Source organism: Schistocerca gregaria, chromosome 3, assembly GCF_023897955.1.
Source record: "Schistocerca gregaria isolate iqSchGreg1 chromosome 3, iqSchGreg1.2, whole genome shotgun sequence".
In the NCBI taxonomy this organism is placed as follows: Eukaryota; Metazoa; Arthropoda; class Insecta; order Orthoptera; family Acrididae; genus Schistocerca; species Schistocerca gregaria.
In genome coordinates, this window is record NC_064922.1 from 515294779 (window position 1) to 515315134 (window position 20356).

A 20356-nucleotide genomic window follows, 5' to 3' on the forward strand; every position below is an offset into this window, starting at 1 on the left:
AGGAGTGGATAGAGCAAAGCTAGATAAAGTGGTGGGTAGTGAACTGCAGTGGCAGGAAGAATAGGACTTTTGGTCAGTTGAGAAAAGGTTTACTAACACAAAATCAAAGAAAGGGGAATGCAGAAGTAGGTCTAACAATGAATAAGAAAATAAGAATACAGGCCAACTAAGATCGACAACAGTATATGGCTAGCAGATCACCAGCTTGAAATCAGTGGATATCTACTTGTGGGGTAACTTTAGGACACAGAACATTCAAGTAAACTGATAATCCAAATGTAAAGGACATTTGGCAATTCAGGATGCTTGCTACAGTATTGGAGCTAATCCCAGTCTTCCACAGCATATGTGTTAGTCATATCTGCATTGTATTCACTTTAACTGGATGTTTAACCCTTTGAACTCCTTGTATTCTAAAGAAAATAAACAAAGCACTGGTGCTGAGAATTTCTGGAATTTTTGTCTGTTCCACTCTATGATTATTTAAAAGGAGAAGAATTACCTGCACTTTGACCAGAACCTGAACCATGTTGTTGGTTAGTTTGAGTTGTGCCTCTAGCACAATGAATAGCACACAGTGCGATAGCTGCCAAGAAATCACCTGTTCACTATCCATCTAAAACGTTTCAATGAGTTTTGTATCATTGTCATCAGACAAAGTGTTGGGATGTAAATGATTAATGGGAAATCTCATATAAAGATGTGAAACAAATACTAACAAAGAGATAGAGGGGCTGGCCAGTACTTACCTCAATTCAATACAGCCAATAGATAACACAAAACAGAACAGAAAATTTACATTCATAGCTTTTGGAACTTCGTTTCTTCATCAGGGAGGAGAGAGGGGAAAATGGAAGAACGGAAATTGGATTTAGTTACTCACAACCCAGGTTATGAAGGAACAGGGAGGGTAGCAAGGGTAGCAAGGATGGAGGCACAGTTGTCAGAGGGGAGCCAAAGATATTCTACTGTTAAGTACTGTGCCAGCTTCAAGCCAAAGAGGATGCATACAGAAGTAAAGAGGTATATAGTTTAAAGATAAACACAACTATGTAGGATGAAAAGATGTGTGAATGGCTAAAGAGGAGAGGGAAAAAGAAGAAGACTGAAGAGTAAATGGGAGTGAGATTGGTTAACGTAGATTCAGTGCAGGGGGATGACGGGATGAAAGGATGTGTTGGAGTGCAAGTTCCCATCTCCGGAGTTCTGAGGGACTGGTGCTGGGTGGGAGAAGCCAAAGGTATGAGCATATGGAATAAGTTGACAGATATGTGAGTGGCTTGAAGATTTCTTAAATAATAGAACCCAGTATGTTGTCCTCGACAGTGAGTGTTCATCAGAGACAAGGGTATTGTCAGAAGTACCCCAGGGAAGTGTGATAGGACCACTGTTGTTTTTTATATACATAAATGATTTGGTGGACAGGGTGGGCAGCAATCTGCGGTTCTTCACTGATGATGCCATGGTGTATGGTAAGGCACCAAAGTTGAGTGACTGTAGGAAGATAAAAGATGACTTAGACAAACCTTCCAGTCGGTGTGACAAATGGCAGCTAGCCCTAAATGTGGAAAAGTTTAAGTTAATTCAGATGAGTAGGAAGATCAAACCTGTAATGTTCACATACAGTATTACTACTGTCCTGCTTGACACAGTCAAGTCATTTAAATACCTGGGCATAACCTTGCAAAGCAATATGAGGTGGAATGGGCGTGTGCGACCTGTGGTACAAAGGGTCAACTTCATTTTATTGGGAGAATTTTAGGAAAGAGTGGTTCACCTGTAAAGGAGACCACATACAGGATGCTGGTGCAACATATTCTTGAGTGAGTGTTTGGGATCCATACCAGGTCGGATTGAAGGAAGACATCGTAGCAATTCAGAGGTGGGCTGTTAGATTTATTACTGATAGTTCAAAAAAGATGTAAGTGTTACAGAGATGCTTCAGGAACTCAAATGGAAATCCCTGGAGGGAAGGCGATGCTCTTTTCAAAAAACACTACTGAAAAAATTTAGAGTAGCAGCATTTGAAGCTGGCTGCCAAACAATTATACTGCTGCCAGCATACATTGTGCATCAGGACCATAAAGATAAGATATGAGAAATTAGGGCTCATATGGGGGCATATATACAATTGCTTTTCCCTCACTCTATTTGAAAATGAAACTGGAAAGGAATTGACAAGTAGTGGTACAGGGTACGTTCAGTCACGCTCTCATGCACTGTACGGTGGCTTGCTGAGTATCTAAGTGGATGTAGTTGTAGAAATGCCACAGATAGTTGTGGGGAAACATGATGCATTGAGTCTTGGTGTCTGTCCATTCTGTCCTTAGATGCCTTCAGAACAGATCATTCCTGTTGTACTTTTGTAGGCATGGAATCCCATGCTGTGCTGTGTTGAAACTCACTATCCCAGTTTATTAGGTTGTTCTCCAGATATACTTCTATTGCACCTTCAATAATTGAGTCCCAGAACCCAGTGGTGCTGCATAGCTTCTTCATCTGTTCAGATTCAAAGGTTTCTTCCTTGTTGATGCTATGCTCTGCCAACTCAGGCTTGTTTGTCTGCCCTAGTCAATTATTTCTGATGTGTTCTGTAGGACATTGGGAAATGCATCACTATGTCTGACCAATGTATTACGTCCCACATTCACACTCAATACTGTGAACACTCAGGTTCTACAGTTCTAGCAGGCTTTTTTTTTTTTTCAAGCAAAGCATATCCTAATTCTTTTTTGTTGGATGGAAAACCGTCTTTATTTGATGTTTTTTCCATTCTTCTCTTCCATTCTCTTCTGTCAGTGTACTTGCAAATGGCAGGAATGCTTGCCTTCTTCCTCTTCCTCAGGTTAGTCCTCCCTCCTCTTTCCTGTCTTTAAGGCACATCTTATTTACATCTATTTTTGCAACCATTTTTTCAGAAAGTTTCCTGCAGATACTGTAACTCATTCGGCAAGCTCTTCCTGCTGTTGATGGACCTGGTTCTATGTGCTACAATGTTTATTACCAAGTTGAATTGTGCTGGATGATGGCAACTCGAAGAGTTAAGGTAAGGGTCTGAGTGCATCATTTTCCTGTAAACTAAGTGTCCCAATGTGCTGTCTGAACTTCTCTTTACCAAAATGTCCCAGAATGGTAGCCTTTCATTTTCTTCTATGTCCATGGTGAACTTGATGCTATCATTAATGCCATTCAGATTATATAGGAACTCCTGTACACTTTCTCTGGCATGTGGCCACACAAAAAATGTGTCATCTACGTGCAGAATGCCTTCAATTGTAGGTGGGCGTTATTCAGTGCTACATCTTCGAAGTGTGCTCCATGCACACATTAGTCTGACCCAGATCTAAGGGGGGAACTCATGGCAATCCCACCTATTTTCTCATAGAATTTCCCACCACGTTTGAAATTAGTGGGGGTTACTACATGTCAAAAGAGTTTGCCCGTGTCCTCATTGAAGTGTCCTTTGAACAGAGTGAAGCAGTGTCACCTGGGTTAAAAATGGCAATACATCAAAGCTGACTAGTAGGTCCTTCTTGTCCAAGCAAGTACCTTCACAAAATGTGTGGAGTTCTTGACATAGTAGTGACAGTGACACATGAGAGGTTTTAGCAGCTGTGCCAGATATTTGGCAACAGGCTGAAGTGGAACTCCCTCCTGAAGAATTCTGGGAGGCCATATAGTTATGTTGGTGCCAGCGCCCTGGGGTAAGGCCTTCTGATGGTATTCCTATCCTGTCCCCTGAGCTTCTGACTAGATTGATGGTCTCACATAACACAAATGTCGCCACATCCTTCCCCACTTGTTTGTGTTATGGAGCTTACAGTTAAGTTTTGATCTTCTGCCAGCAGTCTTCTGACTTCAGCAGTACTGTCATTCTGCCTTTATCTGCTGCTAAGACCACTATTCCCTAGTCATCATACCGGGCCAGTAGCACACTGTGTTCTGAAGCTGAAATGCTGTTCTTTGGCATTCTTGACTTCCCAAGGATCCTGCATGTTTCCCTTCCCACTTTTTCAGTGACCTCCAAAGACAGCACACATTTTGGTAACATTTTTGTAACTGGAGCACAGTTTAGGCCTTTGGATAGCACGAAAATTGTTAGCTCATCCAGTTCTCTCTCTTTACCTGCACCACTGGCCACACCAGCACTTCTGGAGGTCCAGTGGCAACGTAGATATGCAGAACACAGCATCGCAACACTTCGCCTGAAGAAGATGGGTATGAAGCTCATTGAAACATTGTGACAAGACACTGCCACCATTTGTCTGATCGCCAAAGAAGATATTATCATTGGAACATGCCAAAAAAGCTGCAATCACATACATAACATAACTATGGGGAGGATATCCAGTGGAGCTACAAGATGCTACAAAAACTTCAAATCAAGGCAGCAGAATTGCTCAGCAACTGGCCTTCTTGCTGTGCTGTCGGGATAAGGAAGTGATACCACAGTTTTCTAACTAACAGCATCCTGCAAACATGACAAGAACAGTATGCATATTATGACAGGGTAGTTCAGCTGTGTTATCAGATTGCGCTTTTTAAAAAAAAAGGAAAGAAAGAAAGAAAAAGAAAAAGATATCCTCAGGTCTGAAGTAGCAACAAATTTTGGACTTCTTCTCCTAAATTGTGGGCCTACTTTAATTGCCATTTTGAATGTTTAGAAGCAGACCTTGTAGTCAGTTCTCTGTGTTATTTGGAGATGTATTATACAAAATACATATGCACAGTTCTGTATTTAATTCTGTTTTGTTATTCGATTTTTCTATGAAGACTGGTACAATACTTTTTCATAAATGATCAGTTATTTAAAAAATCATTTGTCCAATGTTGTTTAACTACTGTGTTGTATAACGTTCCTCTTTTTCTGCATCCGCCAGCCTTTCTCCCTGTACAAAGTGCCTTCAGTTTAAATCTACATGCTTGTAATTTGTCTTTGTTGTTCCACTTTTCATGATGAAATTTAAACTGTCCTTTTCTTCTGCTTTAGTTACTTACTACTGTCATAGTTATTTGTTAGTACTTTAAAATATCTGATAATATGTGTGCCATAATGAATCTAACATAAAATATGCTGGCTAAAAATAAATTAATAAATAATTAAAGTAACACTGTTCTGAGTAACAACAATGTGGAAAGGACATGTTGTTATTCACCACATAGAGTAAGGTTTGATTCACAGACAGGGACAACAAAAGAGACTGGTAAAATATTAAGCTTTCACACAAGGCCGTTCTTTTGTAATAGCAAACACACAAACATGGCCACTGTCTCTGGGCAATGGAGCCCGACTGCCCATGAGTAAGTAAGAGTCGTGCATGTGTGAAAGTGCATGTATGCCTTTTATTTCAGTAGAAGGACTTTGTTTGAAAGCTTAATATTTTACCAGTCTTTTTCATTCTGCCTGAATGCAACTCTACATCTAATGTACTTGGCGAGTAGCAGTCCATCCTTTCCATATTGTTGTTATTCTATCCAGGACTTCCCACTGTAAGTTTGTTTTAGGCACGTAACTAGCACTTATAATGAAGTATAAGGAGTGTTATAAGGCAACAATTGACAGGAATGCGGGAAAGAAATACAGTAGAAGAAGAATGGGTAGCTTTGAGGGATGAAATAGTGAAGGCAGCAGAGGATCAAGTTGGAAAAAAGATGAGGGCTAGCTGAAATCCTTGGGTGACAGAGGAAATACTGAATTTAATTGATGAAAGGAGAAAATATAAAAATGCAGTAAATGAAGCAGGCAAAAAAGAATACAAATGTCTCAAAAATGAGATCGACAGGAAGTGCAAAATGGCTAAGCAGGCATGGCTAGAGGACAAATGTAAGAACATAGAGGCTTATCTCACTAGGGGTAAGATAGATATTTCCTACAGCAAAATTAAAGAGACCTGCAGAGAAAAGAGAACCAATTGTATGAATACCAAAAGCTCAGATGGAAACCCAGTTCTAAGCAAAGAAGGGAAAGCAGAAAGGTGGAAAGTGTATGTAGAGGGTCTATACAAGGGCGATGTACTTGAGGACAATATTATAGAAATGGAGGAGAATGTAGATGAAGAAGAAATGGGAGATATAATACTGCATGAACAGTTTGACAGAGCACTGAAAGACCTGAGTCGAAACAAGGCCCTGGGAGCAGACAACATTCCATTAGAACTACTGACAGCCTTGGGAGAGCCAGTCCTGACAAAACAGTACCATCTGGTGAGCAAGATGTATGAAACAGGCGAAATACCCTCAGACTTCAAGAAGAATATAATAATTCCAATCCCAAAGAAAGCAGGTGTTGACAAATGTGAAAATTACCGAACTATTAGTTTAATAAGTCACAGCTGCAAAATACTAACGCAGATTCTTTTCAGACGAATGGAAAAACTAGTAGAAGCTGACCTCGGGGAAGATCAGTTTGGATTCCGTAGAAATGTTGGGACACGTGAGGCAATACTGATCCTACGACTAATCTTAGAAGCTAGATAAAGGAAAGGCAAACCTACGTTTCTAGCATTTGTAGACTTACAGAAAGCTTTTGACAATGTTAACTGGAATACTCTCTTTCAAATTCTGAAGGTGTCAGGGGTAAAATACAGGGAGAGAAAGGCTATTTACAATTTGTACAGAAACCAGATGGCACTTATAAGAGTCGAGGGACATGAAAGGGAAGCAGTGGTTGGGAAGGGAGTGAAACAGGGTTGTAGCCTATCCCCGATGTTATTCAATCTGTATATTGAGCAAGCAATAAAAGAAACAAAAGTAAAGTTCGGAGTAGGTATTAAAATCCATGGAGAAGAAAAAAAAAAGACTTTGAGGTTCGCCGATGACGTTGTAATTCTGTCAGAGACAGCAAAGGACTTGGTAGAACAGTTGAACGGAATGGACATTGTCTTGAAAGGAGGATATAAGATGATCATCAACAAAAGCAAACGAGGATAATGAAATGTAGTCGAATTAAGTCGGGTGATGCTGAAGGAATTAGATTAGGAAATGAGACACTTAAAGTAGTAAATGAGATTTGCTATTTGGGGAGCATAATAACTGATGATGGTCGAAGTAGAGAGGATATAAAATGTAGACTGGCAATGGCAAGGAAAGCGTTTCTGAAGAAGAGAAATAGAGAAATTTGTTAACATTGAGTATAGGTTTCAGTGTCAGGAAGTCATTTCTGAAAGTATTTGTATGGAGTGTAGCCATGTATGGAAGTGAAATATGGATGATAAATAGTTTGGCCAAGAAGAGAATAGAAGTTTTTGAAATGTGGTGCTACAGAAGAATGCTGAAGATTCGATGGGTAGATCACATAACTAATAAGGAAGTATTGAATAGGATTGGGGAGAAGAGAAGTTTGTGGCACAACTTGACTAGAAGAAGGGATCGGTTTGTAGGACATGTATTGACGCATCAAGGGATCACCAATTTAGTGTTGGAGGGCAGCTTGGAGGGTAAAAATCATAGAGGGAGACCAAGAGACGAATACACTAAACAGATTCAGAAGGATGTAGGTTGCAGTAGGTAATGGGAGATGAAGAAGCTTGCACAGGATAGAGGAGCATGGAGAGCTGCATCAAATAAGTCTCATGACTGAAGACCACAACAACAACAACAACAACAATGAGTGTTCAAATGAGAAGGTATAAAATGTCAAAACAACTAAACCAGTCAAAGTTGCCTATGTTACTTTGGGACAGTCAAAAGTTGCCTACGCTCCTTTGAGATAATCTAGTGCAGCATCTAGGGATGTGGATGTAGCTTTGTCACCTCCACCTATGAAACTAAAAGCTGTGCCTTCAGCAGGCATGGTGATGCTCACTGTCCTTACCAATGTCCAAGGCCAAATACTAATTGAATTCCTCAAGTACGGAAAAACCATTATGAATGAGGTGTACAGTGAGCCACTCCATAGCCCACGAGAGTCTGTCAAGAGCAAACAGTCATGGCTGCTCATGGAAGGAGGGATATCATTACACGATAATGTGTATCCTCACATCTCCAAGGTGACACAAGTATAATAGCCAGGTTCAAGTGGGAGTAGCTTGGGCATCTCCCTACAGCCCAAACTTGTCACCCTATAACTTCCATCTGTCTGGTCTGCTAAAAAACATCCCAAAAGGAAGTGCTTCAAGCCAGATCACAAAGTGAAGTACATAGTGGAGTACTGGCTCCTGTGATAGATAGAGAAATCCTGGGAACAGTGAATCCTTTGGATCATGAAACAGTGGGATAGTTGTGCTCAGTCCTCTGCTGATTACATTTGAAAAGACTTCAATTACACCCACAGGGTTGTATATATCTTTTCTTCTGAACACCCCTCATACATTGTATCTATAATGCCAACATTAAAACATTGTAAACAATAATCAAATATAAAAGTATATAATATGACTAATGACAGATAAAAATTGACATTCTAAAGAGAAGACAAAGAAATTCCAGGTGGCCACAGAAAGATTAATGTATCTTGGACTTTTGAAGCCACTTGCATTATTGCCACGAATAGGACAGAAAGACCTTGTCTTTTATTTCAATTTCATGTCTACTTGTTTATGGGTGTAAAAGATCAATATTCATATTATAATTACTCTATGATAAAGAGTCTAAACAGAAAAGGTCACTAATTCAATTCTTGTTACTACGTGGCATAAATTTTAGATTAGACACTTACCTTTGCTATAGACATTAACTGTGCTACCTGGATTTATAATTGCAGTCTGCATAAACCATGGAAGCCCAAGACAGATCAGTATATCAAACACATTACTGCCCACTGCATTTGAAACTGCCATATCACCATACCCTGTGCAGAGGAGAAATGAACTCAGTATTCTACATTCATACTCTTTGAATATGGTTTAGAAAACAACTGCTCCAGAAAAGTTCTAGCTAAGATATCTAGCATTATCTGCCTCTGATACTGATATCACTTGCATGATTTGCATATATTCAAAATCTGAGACAAGCATGATATACAATGATCAGCAGAACATTATGACCACCTATTTAATAGATGGTATGTGTATGCTTGGCATGGATAACAATAGTGACACATTATGGAATGGTAGGTTGCTGGAGGGAGTTGGCATCACATATACACACACAAGTCAACTAATTCCCATAAATTCCAGGGAGGCAGGGGCGATGAGCTTTGACATAATGTTCAGTCCCATCCCAGATGTGTTCGATCAGGTTCAGATCTGGTAAGATGGGGGGCCAGTACATCAATTGGAAATTGCCATTGTGTTCCTCGAGCCACTCCATCACACTTCTGTCCTTGTGACATGGTACATTATCTTGTTGAAAACTACTACTGCCATCGAGAATACTGCCATCAAGAAACATGACTGTCCCGAAGGGGTGTACGTGGTCTGCAACCAATGTACTGTACTCCCTGGCCATTATGGTGATTTGCATGAGCTCCACTGGACCCATGGATACCCACATGAATGTTTCCCAGAACATAATGGAACTGCTGCCAGTTTGTCTCTATCCCACAGTACAGTTGTCAAGAAACTGTTTCCCTGAAGATGATGGCTTCATGCCCTCCCATTGGCATAATGAAGATGGTATCGGGTTCATCAGACCCTGCAACACTCCACTACTGTGCCACCATCCAGAGCTGCTGGTTGCGTGCCCATTTCAGTTCTAGTTGCAGATATTGTGGTGTTAACATTGACACATGCATAGGCTGTTGGCTGCAGAGGCCCATCGTTAGGAGTGTTCGGTGCACTGTGTGTTCACACTCACTTGTTTCCTACCCAGCATTAATGTGTGACGTTATTTCCAACACAGGTCACCACCTGTTTTATGAGTCTGCCCAGCCTATGACACGAAATCTGTAATGAGAGGTGGCAGCCAAACCCCACTATGTCTCAAAGTGCTTTCACCTTGGTTTTGCTATGTGTTGAAGATGCACACTACAGCACTCCTCAAACACCCTAAAAGTCATGTAGTTTCTGAAACACTCATGCTGAGCCTCCAGGTCATCATACTCTATCCATGGTCAAACTCAGATAGATTGTTCGCCTTCCCCGTTCTTCACATGGATAGCACGCTCACTGATACTACATGCGCCATACGTGTGTCTGACTAGCAGTCACTCCTTGCCAGGTAATGCTGCTGTCACCTGGATATTAGGTCAGCAGTCATACTGTTCTGGCTGATCAGTGTATTTCATTTTAAGTTTTATTCATGGTTGCTTCTCACTATCGTAAAACACTGTAATATGATAACTTCACTTTATGACACTGCTGTCATATAATCTAGAAACTTTGTGACCATTAAGTGATAGAAATAACAAAACATCCATCAACATATATAATCCAAACACAATAGTCAATTCATGATTCATGCTGTATGTGTGTTTGGCCACAGGTGCACACCATGTACATCCAACATTCTAACCTCTTATCTGTTCTGTGTATGACCAATGTTAAAGATCGGGTGTCTGGCCCACATTCTCAGATCTCATGAGAGCAATTGTTAAAAAATGTTCGTATGCAAACACTAACCAACTAGTAAATGCACTTTCTCATTAAGTCTGTTGTTAAGAACTGGTCACAGACCGAAAATAATAGTAAGAGTTACCTATACAGCACCAAGATAAAAAATAGTCCTCATTTCTCACAATGTAAGCTTACTGTTGAACAGAAAGGACCAGACTGTGTTGCCATACAAATATTTGATGTCTGTTGCAAATTAAACACTGAAAACAGTTTTAAAAATAAATTCACAAAATTGTTGACAGCTCCTCCTACTCCAGTTACAAGCATCTGAACAGGCCCATTTACTAAATTTAAGTGTATCAAAGTGAATAAGCCTATTCACTTAAAAAATGTAAAATTACAAGGATAGAATGACTGGCCAGTACTAAACTTCAGGCAAAGAAATTTCAACTTCTGATGATATGTCATAGCACACTTCAAGCTGCCATATTACTTGGCTGATTAAAAATGAAATTGCAATATCACCCCAAAAATGAGAAACAGTGGTGTTTCCTCACAAATATATGGAGCATCTCACTCCACAGATAAAGTTGGGAAAGCATCCAATATAAGTAACCTTGACTATGGCACACAACTACATGATATGTCCACATCAGTTGTTGCAGCAATGTTTGAATGTGACCACTTCCTTAATAAAAGAAACGTGTTTCACAGTAGCAAATATGAACTTCTTTAATAGAGGAGATGTGTTTCACAGTAGCAAAGATGAACAAGTGCTCATAGCTCATGAAGTATGCATTTTAGAGTTCATGTTTACTTCGCATTTTTTCTTGTTTTGGTATAGGGAACCTGAAAGTTTGTAAAAGTATTTTTGGAACACCCTGTATATAAACACACACACACACACACACACACACACACACACACACACACACACACACACACACACACACACTCTGAGAGACAAGCACCATGTGTGGAAAAGAGCTGCCCTGTGAAAAAATAGCACAATGATACTGTCACCTGAGAGGTAACACACAAGGAAGCAGGATGTCCATGGCACACACTTGTGCCATCAGAGTTCCCTCAATCACTACCAGTCATTAACCTGAAACTATACAAATTGGCTTCTCAAACCATGATGCCAGAAGTAACACCACAGTGCCTTTCCAAAACACTGGAAGAATGGGATCTCTCTCAATGTCACCACCATATTCGCCAATGTTGGCTATCTAGGGTGGTGCTGAACCACGATTCATCACTGAACACAGTGTGATGCCATTCATAAGCAGTCATGGACATGGTTCCAGGTAATGGCACCATCCCAAGCATAGTCATTTGTGTTGTGGTGTTAATGGCAGCCTACGCATGGCTTGGTAATTTCTTAGTCCGGCAACTGTTTGTTAATCTACAACCAATGGTGCCAGACAATACAGGTTGTTGCTCTCAGATTGTAGGTGCATATGTAAAGGGGTTACGATGTGCATGGAGCACAATATTGCGATCCTCCCTTATGGCGGTGTAGTACTGATAATACTGTCTCACACAAGTACAAGGCATCTCCACACCTTTCACAGTGATCACTCAGCATCTGATGTTGCTCATGCTCTAACAAACCTGGTAATAACGCTAAACATGAAGAACACTTATGCACTCTGGTGGCCACTCTACCTGTCACGAGAATTGCAACTCTATAACATTTTTAGATCCAAGATAGGAGGAAGTCCAGCATCAGTCATAAATTTTTAATCTGTTTATTGCAGACTGATTTCAGCTACTATTTAGCTATCTTCAGTACAATTACATTCAAGTCATGATGATTCATAAAACAGAAATGCACATGGCATGTTACTGTACTGAAGATAGCTACGCTGTAGCTGAAATCGATCTGCAACAAACAGATTAAAAATTTATGACCAATGCTGCCCTTGCTTCTAGCTTGTATCTCATTAATATGGCCATGGAGCATGCTGTTCCTGATGGAAATGAATCTGAAGTCTAATTATTTACATACTACAGTATTTTCTAAGTGTCAATCACTGAGTTATGAATCAGAGTAGTTATTGTGTACACGCTATCTGTCAAAGGCACTAAGACGCACATTGTAAATCACTGCCTGGCCCTCAATTATTCTGTGGCTTCTTTGTACTGAATATTCAATCTATAGTGTTGTTGATAATTCTTCTGGTTTATATGGCCGTGGTCCATGGAATCTATGGATTTACTCATGTCTTATAATTGTACTGAATGGACATACTGAGTAGAGATAGACCCAATTAGCCATACTGTATCATTTAAATTGATACACTTGTAAGCATGATTGTAGCAGATGTTGCTACATGAATTAAATAATTTACTGGTGAGAACTTTAACAAAATATTATTATTATTATTATTATTATTTTCATTCACGAATTATTCATTCATTTCCTTGTTATTTCTGTTCCATGTGGTGCTTGTTATGAGTACTCTGGTAATTGTTCACTGAATTGATGGTTCAGCAAATAGGGTCTGCCATCTTCAGAATTAATTATAATATTTACAACTTAAGATTTCTAGTCTCGGTCGGGCACACAGTTTTAATCTGCCACGAAGTTTCATATCAGCGCATACTCCGCTGCAGAGTGAAAATCTCATTCTGTTAAAGATCTTTGTTGCTAATTGTTAGCTGAACAAGGAAGTATGCACATTGTGTATAAGGGTATAAAAAGGATAAAAGAAAAAATAATTAAAGTTCTTAGTTCCAGAAATGTAACACGCTGTCTCCTGGATGATAGGACATATTGATGTGGTTTAGTGAAATGTAATAACTTTTTATACCATTGTATTTGTGAAAATGTCCAAAATAATGAATCAAACAGGTGCTATGATGGCGAAACAGAAAGCTACGTTGGAAAAACAAGGCAAAATCTCTACTGAAATTACAGAATTGAAACAAGCTCAGGCTGGACTATCTGAAGCTATCACCGAATTAACTGATAAGGTAGAAGAACTAAATCAGTCTTAGGAATCACAATCTGAAATCACTTGTCAGTTGTCCAAACATGTTAGTAACTTATCTCTTGAGCAAGAAAAAATGAACAATCTGAATTGCAAAGTGAGTGATTTGCAGCCAAATTTGCAAAATGGACATTTGTAAATGATGAAAGAATTGCAAATGAAATTGACAATAAAATAGTTCAGATGGCTATTCATCTTGAATGAATGTGAAGGTTCGACAAATGCAGAAAAAAGTGAGTTGAACAAGATAAAAGAACAGAAAGTAAAAGATTTTCTGCACTGTAACTGTGCCATTAGCAAGCAGACTGACTTAGTAAATATGGGATTAGATGAAGATTAAAGAGCTTGTGCATGGCACTCACTCAGTAAGACACAAACCTGAAAGCACTGATAAATCAGACACATATGAGGGAAATATGAGCTGCTTCTCATCTGTTGTAACAAAATGCAATACATGATGGGTGCTGCACTGAACTGTACGTCAGTATTCATGGAAGGGGATTTGATGACACACCAGCAGTTGTGGACTTTTCTGACAGATAAAAAGAGTATCCATCTCTTTGTATTTATTTATTTATTTGTACATTCTGCTGTGCTTAAGCACTCATGAAATGATGTCCACAAAATCAGATCTGTGAGTGGATATATTCACTAAGTGCTGCAACCTGTGCTACCAAGAGAGCAGAATAGTTGTATATATGACTGAGTCTGAAAGATCATTTCTGGACAATCATTGGTCAAATGGTAACAGGAACAGCTCAGGAAAGAAGTGTTCAATCTGGAACTCTTCAGCCTCCATCAACAAAACCTGAGACATTGATTTGAAAAATATGTCAACAAGATGTGGTACTGAGGAGACATTCTGCAGATTCTAAGGGGAAATTTTTCCATTGATGTACATGAGAAGTTAATAAATATATCAGAATCAAACTCAGAGGAATTTATGACTCAATTGACCTGATACAAGAGGATGTAAAGACTAGGACAAGTCAAGCCATGAATCATCTTATGGTTTCTGGCACTAGTAATGGTCATAGATAACACTCATCAGGTGACTATCTTACCTGCCACAAACATCAAATGGATGCTCAGGGTGAACAACATGGTATTGGTTACAGTAACTGTAGTAACAACTGTGACAAGCAAAAATGACAAGAACAGAGGTATGACCCTGAGTAAATGCCAACACCAACCACCAGTGGCACAAATACCAGTACGACAGGCAAAATAATCACATCGGGAGGAATCAACCACCAGATCTGAAGATGATGATGATAATCATTCAACAAAACATTGGCAGCAAAACTATACATGACTGCATCTATCCTCAAAATATGGGTGAAGGAATGGAGTAGGGACTGTGATGTAAAACTAAATCTTTTACATTACAAAGACAGTATGGACATTAGCCATGAGGTGACATTGCAGTGCCTGTGTTTCTTTTTTTTAAGATGTACGCTGCAATGTTCCTGAAGACTTGTGTGTCTTGGTGTCCAGCAGTCTTTGTTAGAAACTGAATTATACTTATTTATAATATGCAAACAATTTGATTTATTTTTATCAAAAAAATTAAAAAGATATTCTTAAGAACATTCTGAATGTCATACCAAAAAACTGACTCATTCTAAGTGCCAAGAAGAAAGTTTTTGTTTCAACTTCTATTATTACAGAGACACTACATTTTATTTGTGATATTGAAGTAAAGAAATACAGCAGTAATACTTTATTTAATGGAACTTTAGCCAAAAAAAATCATTTCTCATTTCCTTTAAATTTTTTAAAAGAGAGTTACACAATTAAATTTAAGAAAAAAAATCTCTCAGTACTGGCTTACGTTTCTTAAACAACACCATTCTTGTGATCTGACATTTCAATGTTTCCTGCAAAATTCCTTGTACTGTCCAGAAAATAATGGAAACATCATGGACAGGTCTTTCAGATGACGTATGCATGATATACATCTGCCATTGTCTTTCCTTTTTTTAATATATTGAGATTTTTGCATTCTTTTGTTTCAGAATAAGAATTTTTACATAGCTATTTGAGATGTATAACTCTGAGACACTTTGATTATACTGCTCTTGCATATTTTATAGGTCTGTACTGACAACAATGTTTAAGCTGGCTTCACTCATTTCTCTATAATTGCAAAATCTCTGTCACAGCTCAAAGAGCTGTGCCCACTAACCAACAACCTCGAAACTTTCCCAGGTTGAATGGAGGGGACTTAGACACATGGCACAAAGACAATGTACCATCAAATAAGGAATGTATGATGTGTTTTCTTCATGATTTGACACTTTGAATAAACGTACACATGCAACACAGTACTGAAACCACAATGCCACTGAAAACACATTTTGTGGAAAAATGGCGGTTACAACATTTTCTGTTTTCACTCTTTAGTTAGAAAGAATACTCCAACTCTGATTCAACCTCACAACAACATTTCCAACAAGAACAGGACACAACACAACACTAATTGATAATTTCTAAATCCCACTGTCTTTAGCAAAATCGATATGAGTCCCATAATAAATGGTTTATCTGACTATGATGGTGAAACTGCAGCAATAATGCATTCCCATAAAACAGGTTTAATTAAGAAATGAAAAATAAAATTTCACATAATTAAAAACGTCAAAAAAATGGGAAGAAGTTTACCAAGGCCACAAAATACACATAGAATTTAGTTCTTTTCTAAATATGTTATTACAGCATTATGAATACAATTTTCCTTTTTCAGTGGATCAAGTGGATGTCAAGAAAAACAGTGGCTAACATCTGGTATATTTTGTACTAGGCAGAGAGAGCTTTATTTAATGCTAGGGACTAGCTATAATCAAGACTTAAAAATGCTCAACAAGCAATATTGCAAATTTCTTCCACGTCATCAAAAAGCTAAAATTGTCTACTAATGCACAAAAAATTGAAAATTAACAGAAATAAAAATACAAGAACAATTTACTGTGTTATAAGGAATGGAAGAAGTAAACTCAGCAAAGCAAATGATGTTCCACTCCCAGATGACAGTAGCTACTAACTTCATCCAGATCTGTAGCGGAGCCGATTACCATGCGGAGGACCCACGTTCAGTTCCTGGTAATGCCAGCAATTTTTCTATGGTGAGAGAACTGGAATGGGGTACACACAAGCTTGTGTTGCCAACTGAGAAGCTCCATGACTGAACAGCAATGGCTCAAAGTCACAAAAGCTGACAATGGTTGAAGAGCAATGTGCTGGCCCTATGCCTCTCTGTACCACATCCAATGACACCTTTGGCAGAGGATGGGATGGTGGGTGGTCAGTACCTATGGGCCCATCAGAGGCTGTGGATTTATGAGGAGCTACTAAATTCAACAGATTCTTCCTAAGAGTAACTGGAAACAAGGAAACAAAAAGATAGTCCCTCAAAAGCAGATCCAGTAAATGTACTTAAGACAGGTAATTCATATTCCACCACCAGATATCAGTTTTGCCAACTCATGCATTAGAGATATCACAAAAATCATTGGATCACTAAAGGTACCAACTCTTCTGGCTACGATGATATACAAGATGGAATCCAAAATTTTTGGGACTGGTGCTGCCACCTGGAAAGTAGAAGTAGTAGATCTTTGCACCACTAGGTGACAAGAGCTGCATATCTGATGAGTTAGTGTGTGGAGTGGCATTCAGATGGGAGGACGTATTGCATGTCCACAGTGATTTCCATAATACTCTGTGTTTGGTGTGTCACGATTTTATGATGGATTCGCGAACAGAACAGTGCATGTGTATCAAATTCTGAGTGAATCTTGGGAAAAATTCTATGGAGACCCTTGCAATGACTCAACAAGTGTTTGGGAGACAGAGCATGAGCCATATGTGCGTGTTTGAGTGGCATGCTCGGTTCAGGGCCGGTCGTACAGACGTCGAAGATGATGCTCACACTGGAAGGCCTGTTAGCCACACAACAACAGACATTGTAGCCAAACTTCAACAACTGGTTCATGTGGATGAAGTGGGATTTGGTTATGGGACTGTCAACAAATGTTGACTGATGAATTGGGCATGCATCATGTTGCTGCAAAATTTGTGCCAGGAACTTGACTGCCAATCAAAAGGCACAGCATGTTGAAGTGTGCACGGACCTTCGGAAGACAACATCTGATGATCCAACCTTCTTGCCACAAGTTATCACTGGTGATGAGAGCTGGATTTACAGTTATGACCTACAGACAAAGCAACAATTGTCCCAGAGGAAGAGCCTGGGCTTTCCAAGACTCAAAAAAGTGAGACAGGTGAAGAGCAAAGTGAAGAGCATGATCACCATTTTCTTTGATACCAAGGGAATTGTGCACAAAGAATTTGTTCCACCCAACCAGACAGTGAATTCCATATACTACTGTGACATTTTGTGATGGCTTCATGAAAACGCGACAATGGCTCAAACTTTGGCATCAAGTGAACTGGCTGCTGCATCATGACAACACACCCTGTCACACGTCCTCGCTCACCAGGACCTTTTTGGCAATAAACAACATGGCAGTTGTACCCCACCTACTGTACTTGCCAAATTTGGCACCTTGCGACTTCGCTCTAATCCTGAAACTGAAACTCAAGTTGAAAGGCCGTCAGTTCAACGCTCTAGAGAGGATTCAAGAAGCATTGCTGGTGGTGACAAACACCCTCAAAGAACAAGACTTCCAGAAAAACCTTTGACCAGTGGCAGAAGCACTGGGACCGGTGTGTACCGGTGTGTGATGAGAATTACTTCAAGGGTGATGGTGACCATTAGTCCAAAGGTAAGGTTTTCAACAGATGGCAGCACCAGGCCCAAAAATTTTGGTTAGCACCTTGTATATATATATATATATTCTGAGAAAGTAGCTTACAACAGAGTACTGAATCATCTTTCTGAGAATAACCCTCTTAAGAACAGCTGAATGTGACTTCTGCAGAGGCTTCTGTTCTGAGAAGGCAATATATCATCTCACAAACATAATTCTAATAGAACCCAACAAGGAAAATAACCCTATTAGCATTAATTATAATCTTGAATGAAAATTTCACTCTGCAGCAGGGTGTGTGCTGGTATGAAACTTCCTGTCAGCCGAAAACTGTGTTATGGGCCAAGACTCAAACTCGGTAGCTTCAGTCTTGGTCTGACACACAGTTTTAATCTGACAGGAAGTTTCAATTATAATTTCAAGGCATTTGATTGTGTAGAACATAAAGTTCTACCAGGGAAACTAAAATGGAATGGCATAAAATGTCTTCTCCTTGCACACCTTAACAACAGAAAACAGGGGGCATGTTAACAAATGGTATGACAAGAATAAGATTAAATTCAGAGTGAGGAATATTAACTATGGTGTGTACAAGGTTCAGTGCTTGGCCCACTCCTGTTATGGTTCACATACATGATTTTTATGGAAGACTGAAGGACTCTTCAAAAACTGTAATATTTGTTAATGACAAGTATACTCATAAAGGGCGCAAACACATTCATGTCACACATAACAAAGAGAATATTGGAAAAGGCTTACAACTGATTCACAGCCAACCACTTAACTCTTATTATGCAGTTCCAAGCACATAAAATAGCTTACAGGTACCAAAAGTAGAGATCAATGGGCACACACTGGATGAGGCTCCCTATGTGGAGTTCCTGAGCATCCAGATGGATAATAAACTGATATGGCACCAGCAGAAGAAGATTGAGAAGTAAGTAAGAATCACAGTTGTGCCTGTCTCTCTCAATGTGTTGATTGCTAGCTCACTTTATGTACTTTCTCTCAGTTCTGTCCTCAGATGTAATCTTCTGGGGCATTGAAACCAAGGAGAAAAAAGTAATTATTTTACAGAAGTGTACAATATGAATAGTGTGAAAAGTTGAAAATGAAATATATTACAGAGGTTTCTTCAGGCATCTGAGGATCCTTACACCTACATGTCAATACATATACTGACTTATGGTATTTGTTGTTAATAACAAGAGTGAGAGTATGATGAACTCTGCAATTCAAAACCATAATACTAGCAGTAGAAATAATTTCCAAATAGACTACGCAGCTCCCTGTAGTGTTCTTAAAGGAGTTTTATATTATGATCCAAAAGTCAATGAGGGTGGTCCCATAAATACCCGATCCAACAAAGAAAACACAAAATTTTTGAAAAAAATGTATTTATTTTTCAATATAATCTTCTTTCAGCTTTATACACTTTTCCCAGAGATGTTCAATAAGTTTGATACCCTTTTTATAATGAGAACTATCTAACTCCTCAAAATAACTATTAACTGCCAAGATCACATCTTCATTTGCTGTAAATCTTCGAGCATCAAGCCATTTTTGGGAACAGATAATAATCTGAGGGGGCTAAATCTGGCGAATAGGGTGCATGAGGTAGCAATTCAAACTTTAATTCATTAATTTTGACCATTGCAATAATGGACTTACTTGTGAGCTGGCGCGTTGCCCTGAAGAAACAACACTTTCTTCTTGGCCAAATGTAGTTGTTATTGCTTGATTTCTTTACCCAAATGTTGCAATAACTTCACGCAATATTTGCCATTGATAGTTTTCTCTTTTTAAAGGTAGTAAATGAGAATTATCCCGTGTGCATCCCAAAAACCCAAAGCCATGACCTTGCCTGCAGATGAAATGGTCTTTGCCTTCTTTGGAGGTGGTTCTTCCATTTGTGTTCATCGCTTTGATTCTTCTTTTGTGTCAGGAGTGAAATAGTGGGCCCATGATTCATCCATGGTTATAAAATGGTGCAAAAAATCAGCTTTGTTGCTGCAAAACTTAACTAAACACTCAACTGAAACATCTTCACGACATTGTTTTTGATCAAGTGTGAGCAAATGTGGCACAAAACTTGCACACAGTTTTCTCATGTCCAAATTTTGAATTAATATGCAATGTACAGCATTTTTTT

The 20356-nt window shown here is 39.1% G+C and overlaps 1 protein-coding gene across 2 annotated transcripts in view; it reads right to left on the reverse strand.

The window, feature by feature from the left end:
• LOC126354034 (probable sodium/potassium/calcium exchanger CG1090) overlaps window positions 1-20356 on the reverse strand; it is a 448803-nt gene that overhangs the window by 9642 nt on the left and 418805 nt on the right. For both annotated transcript variants that reach the window (XM_050003370.1, XM_050003369.1), the window contains exon 10: window positions 8657-8788. In XM_050003370.1, coding sequence (XP_049859327.1) covers window positions 8657-8788 — 132 coding nt within the window. The remainder of the gene's footprint in view (window positions 1-8656; window positions 8789-20356) is intronic.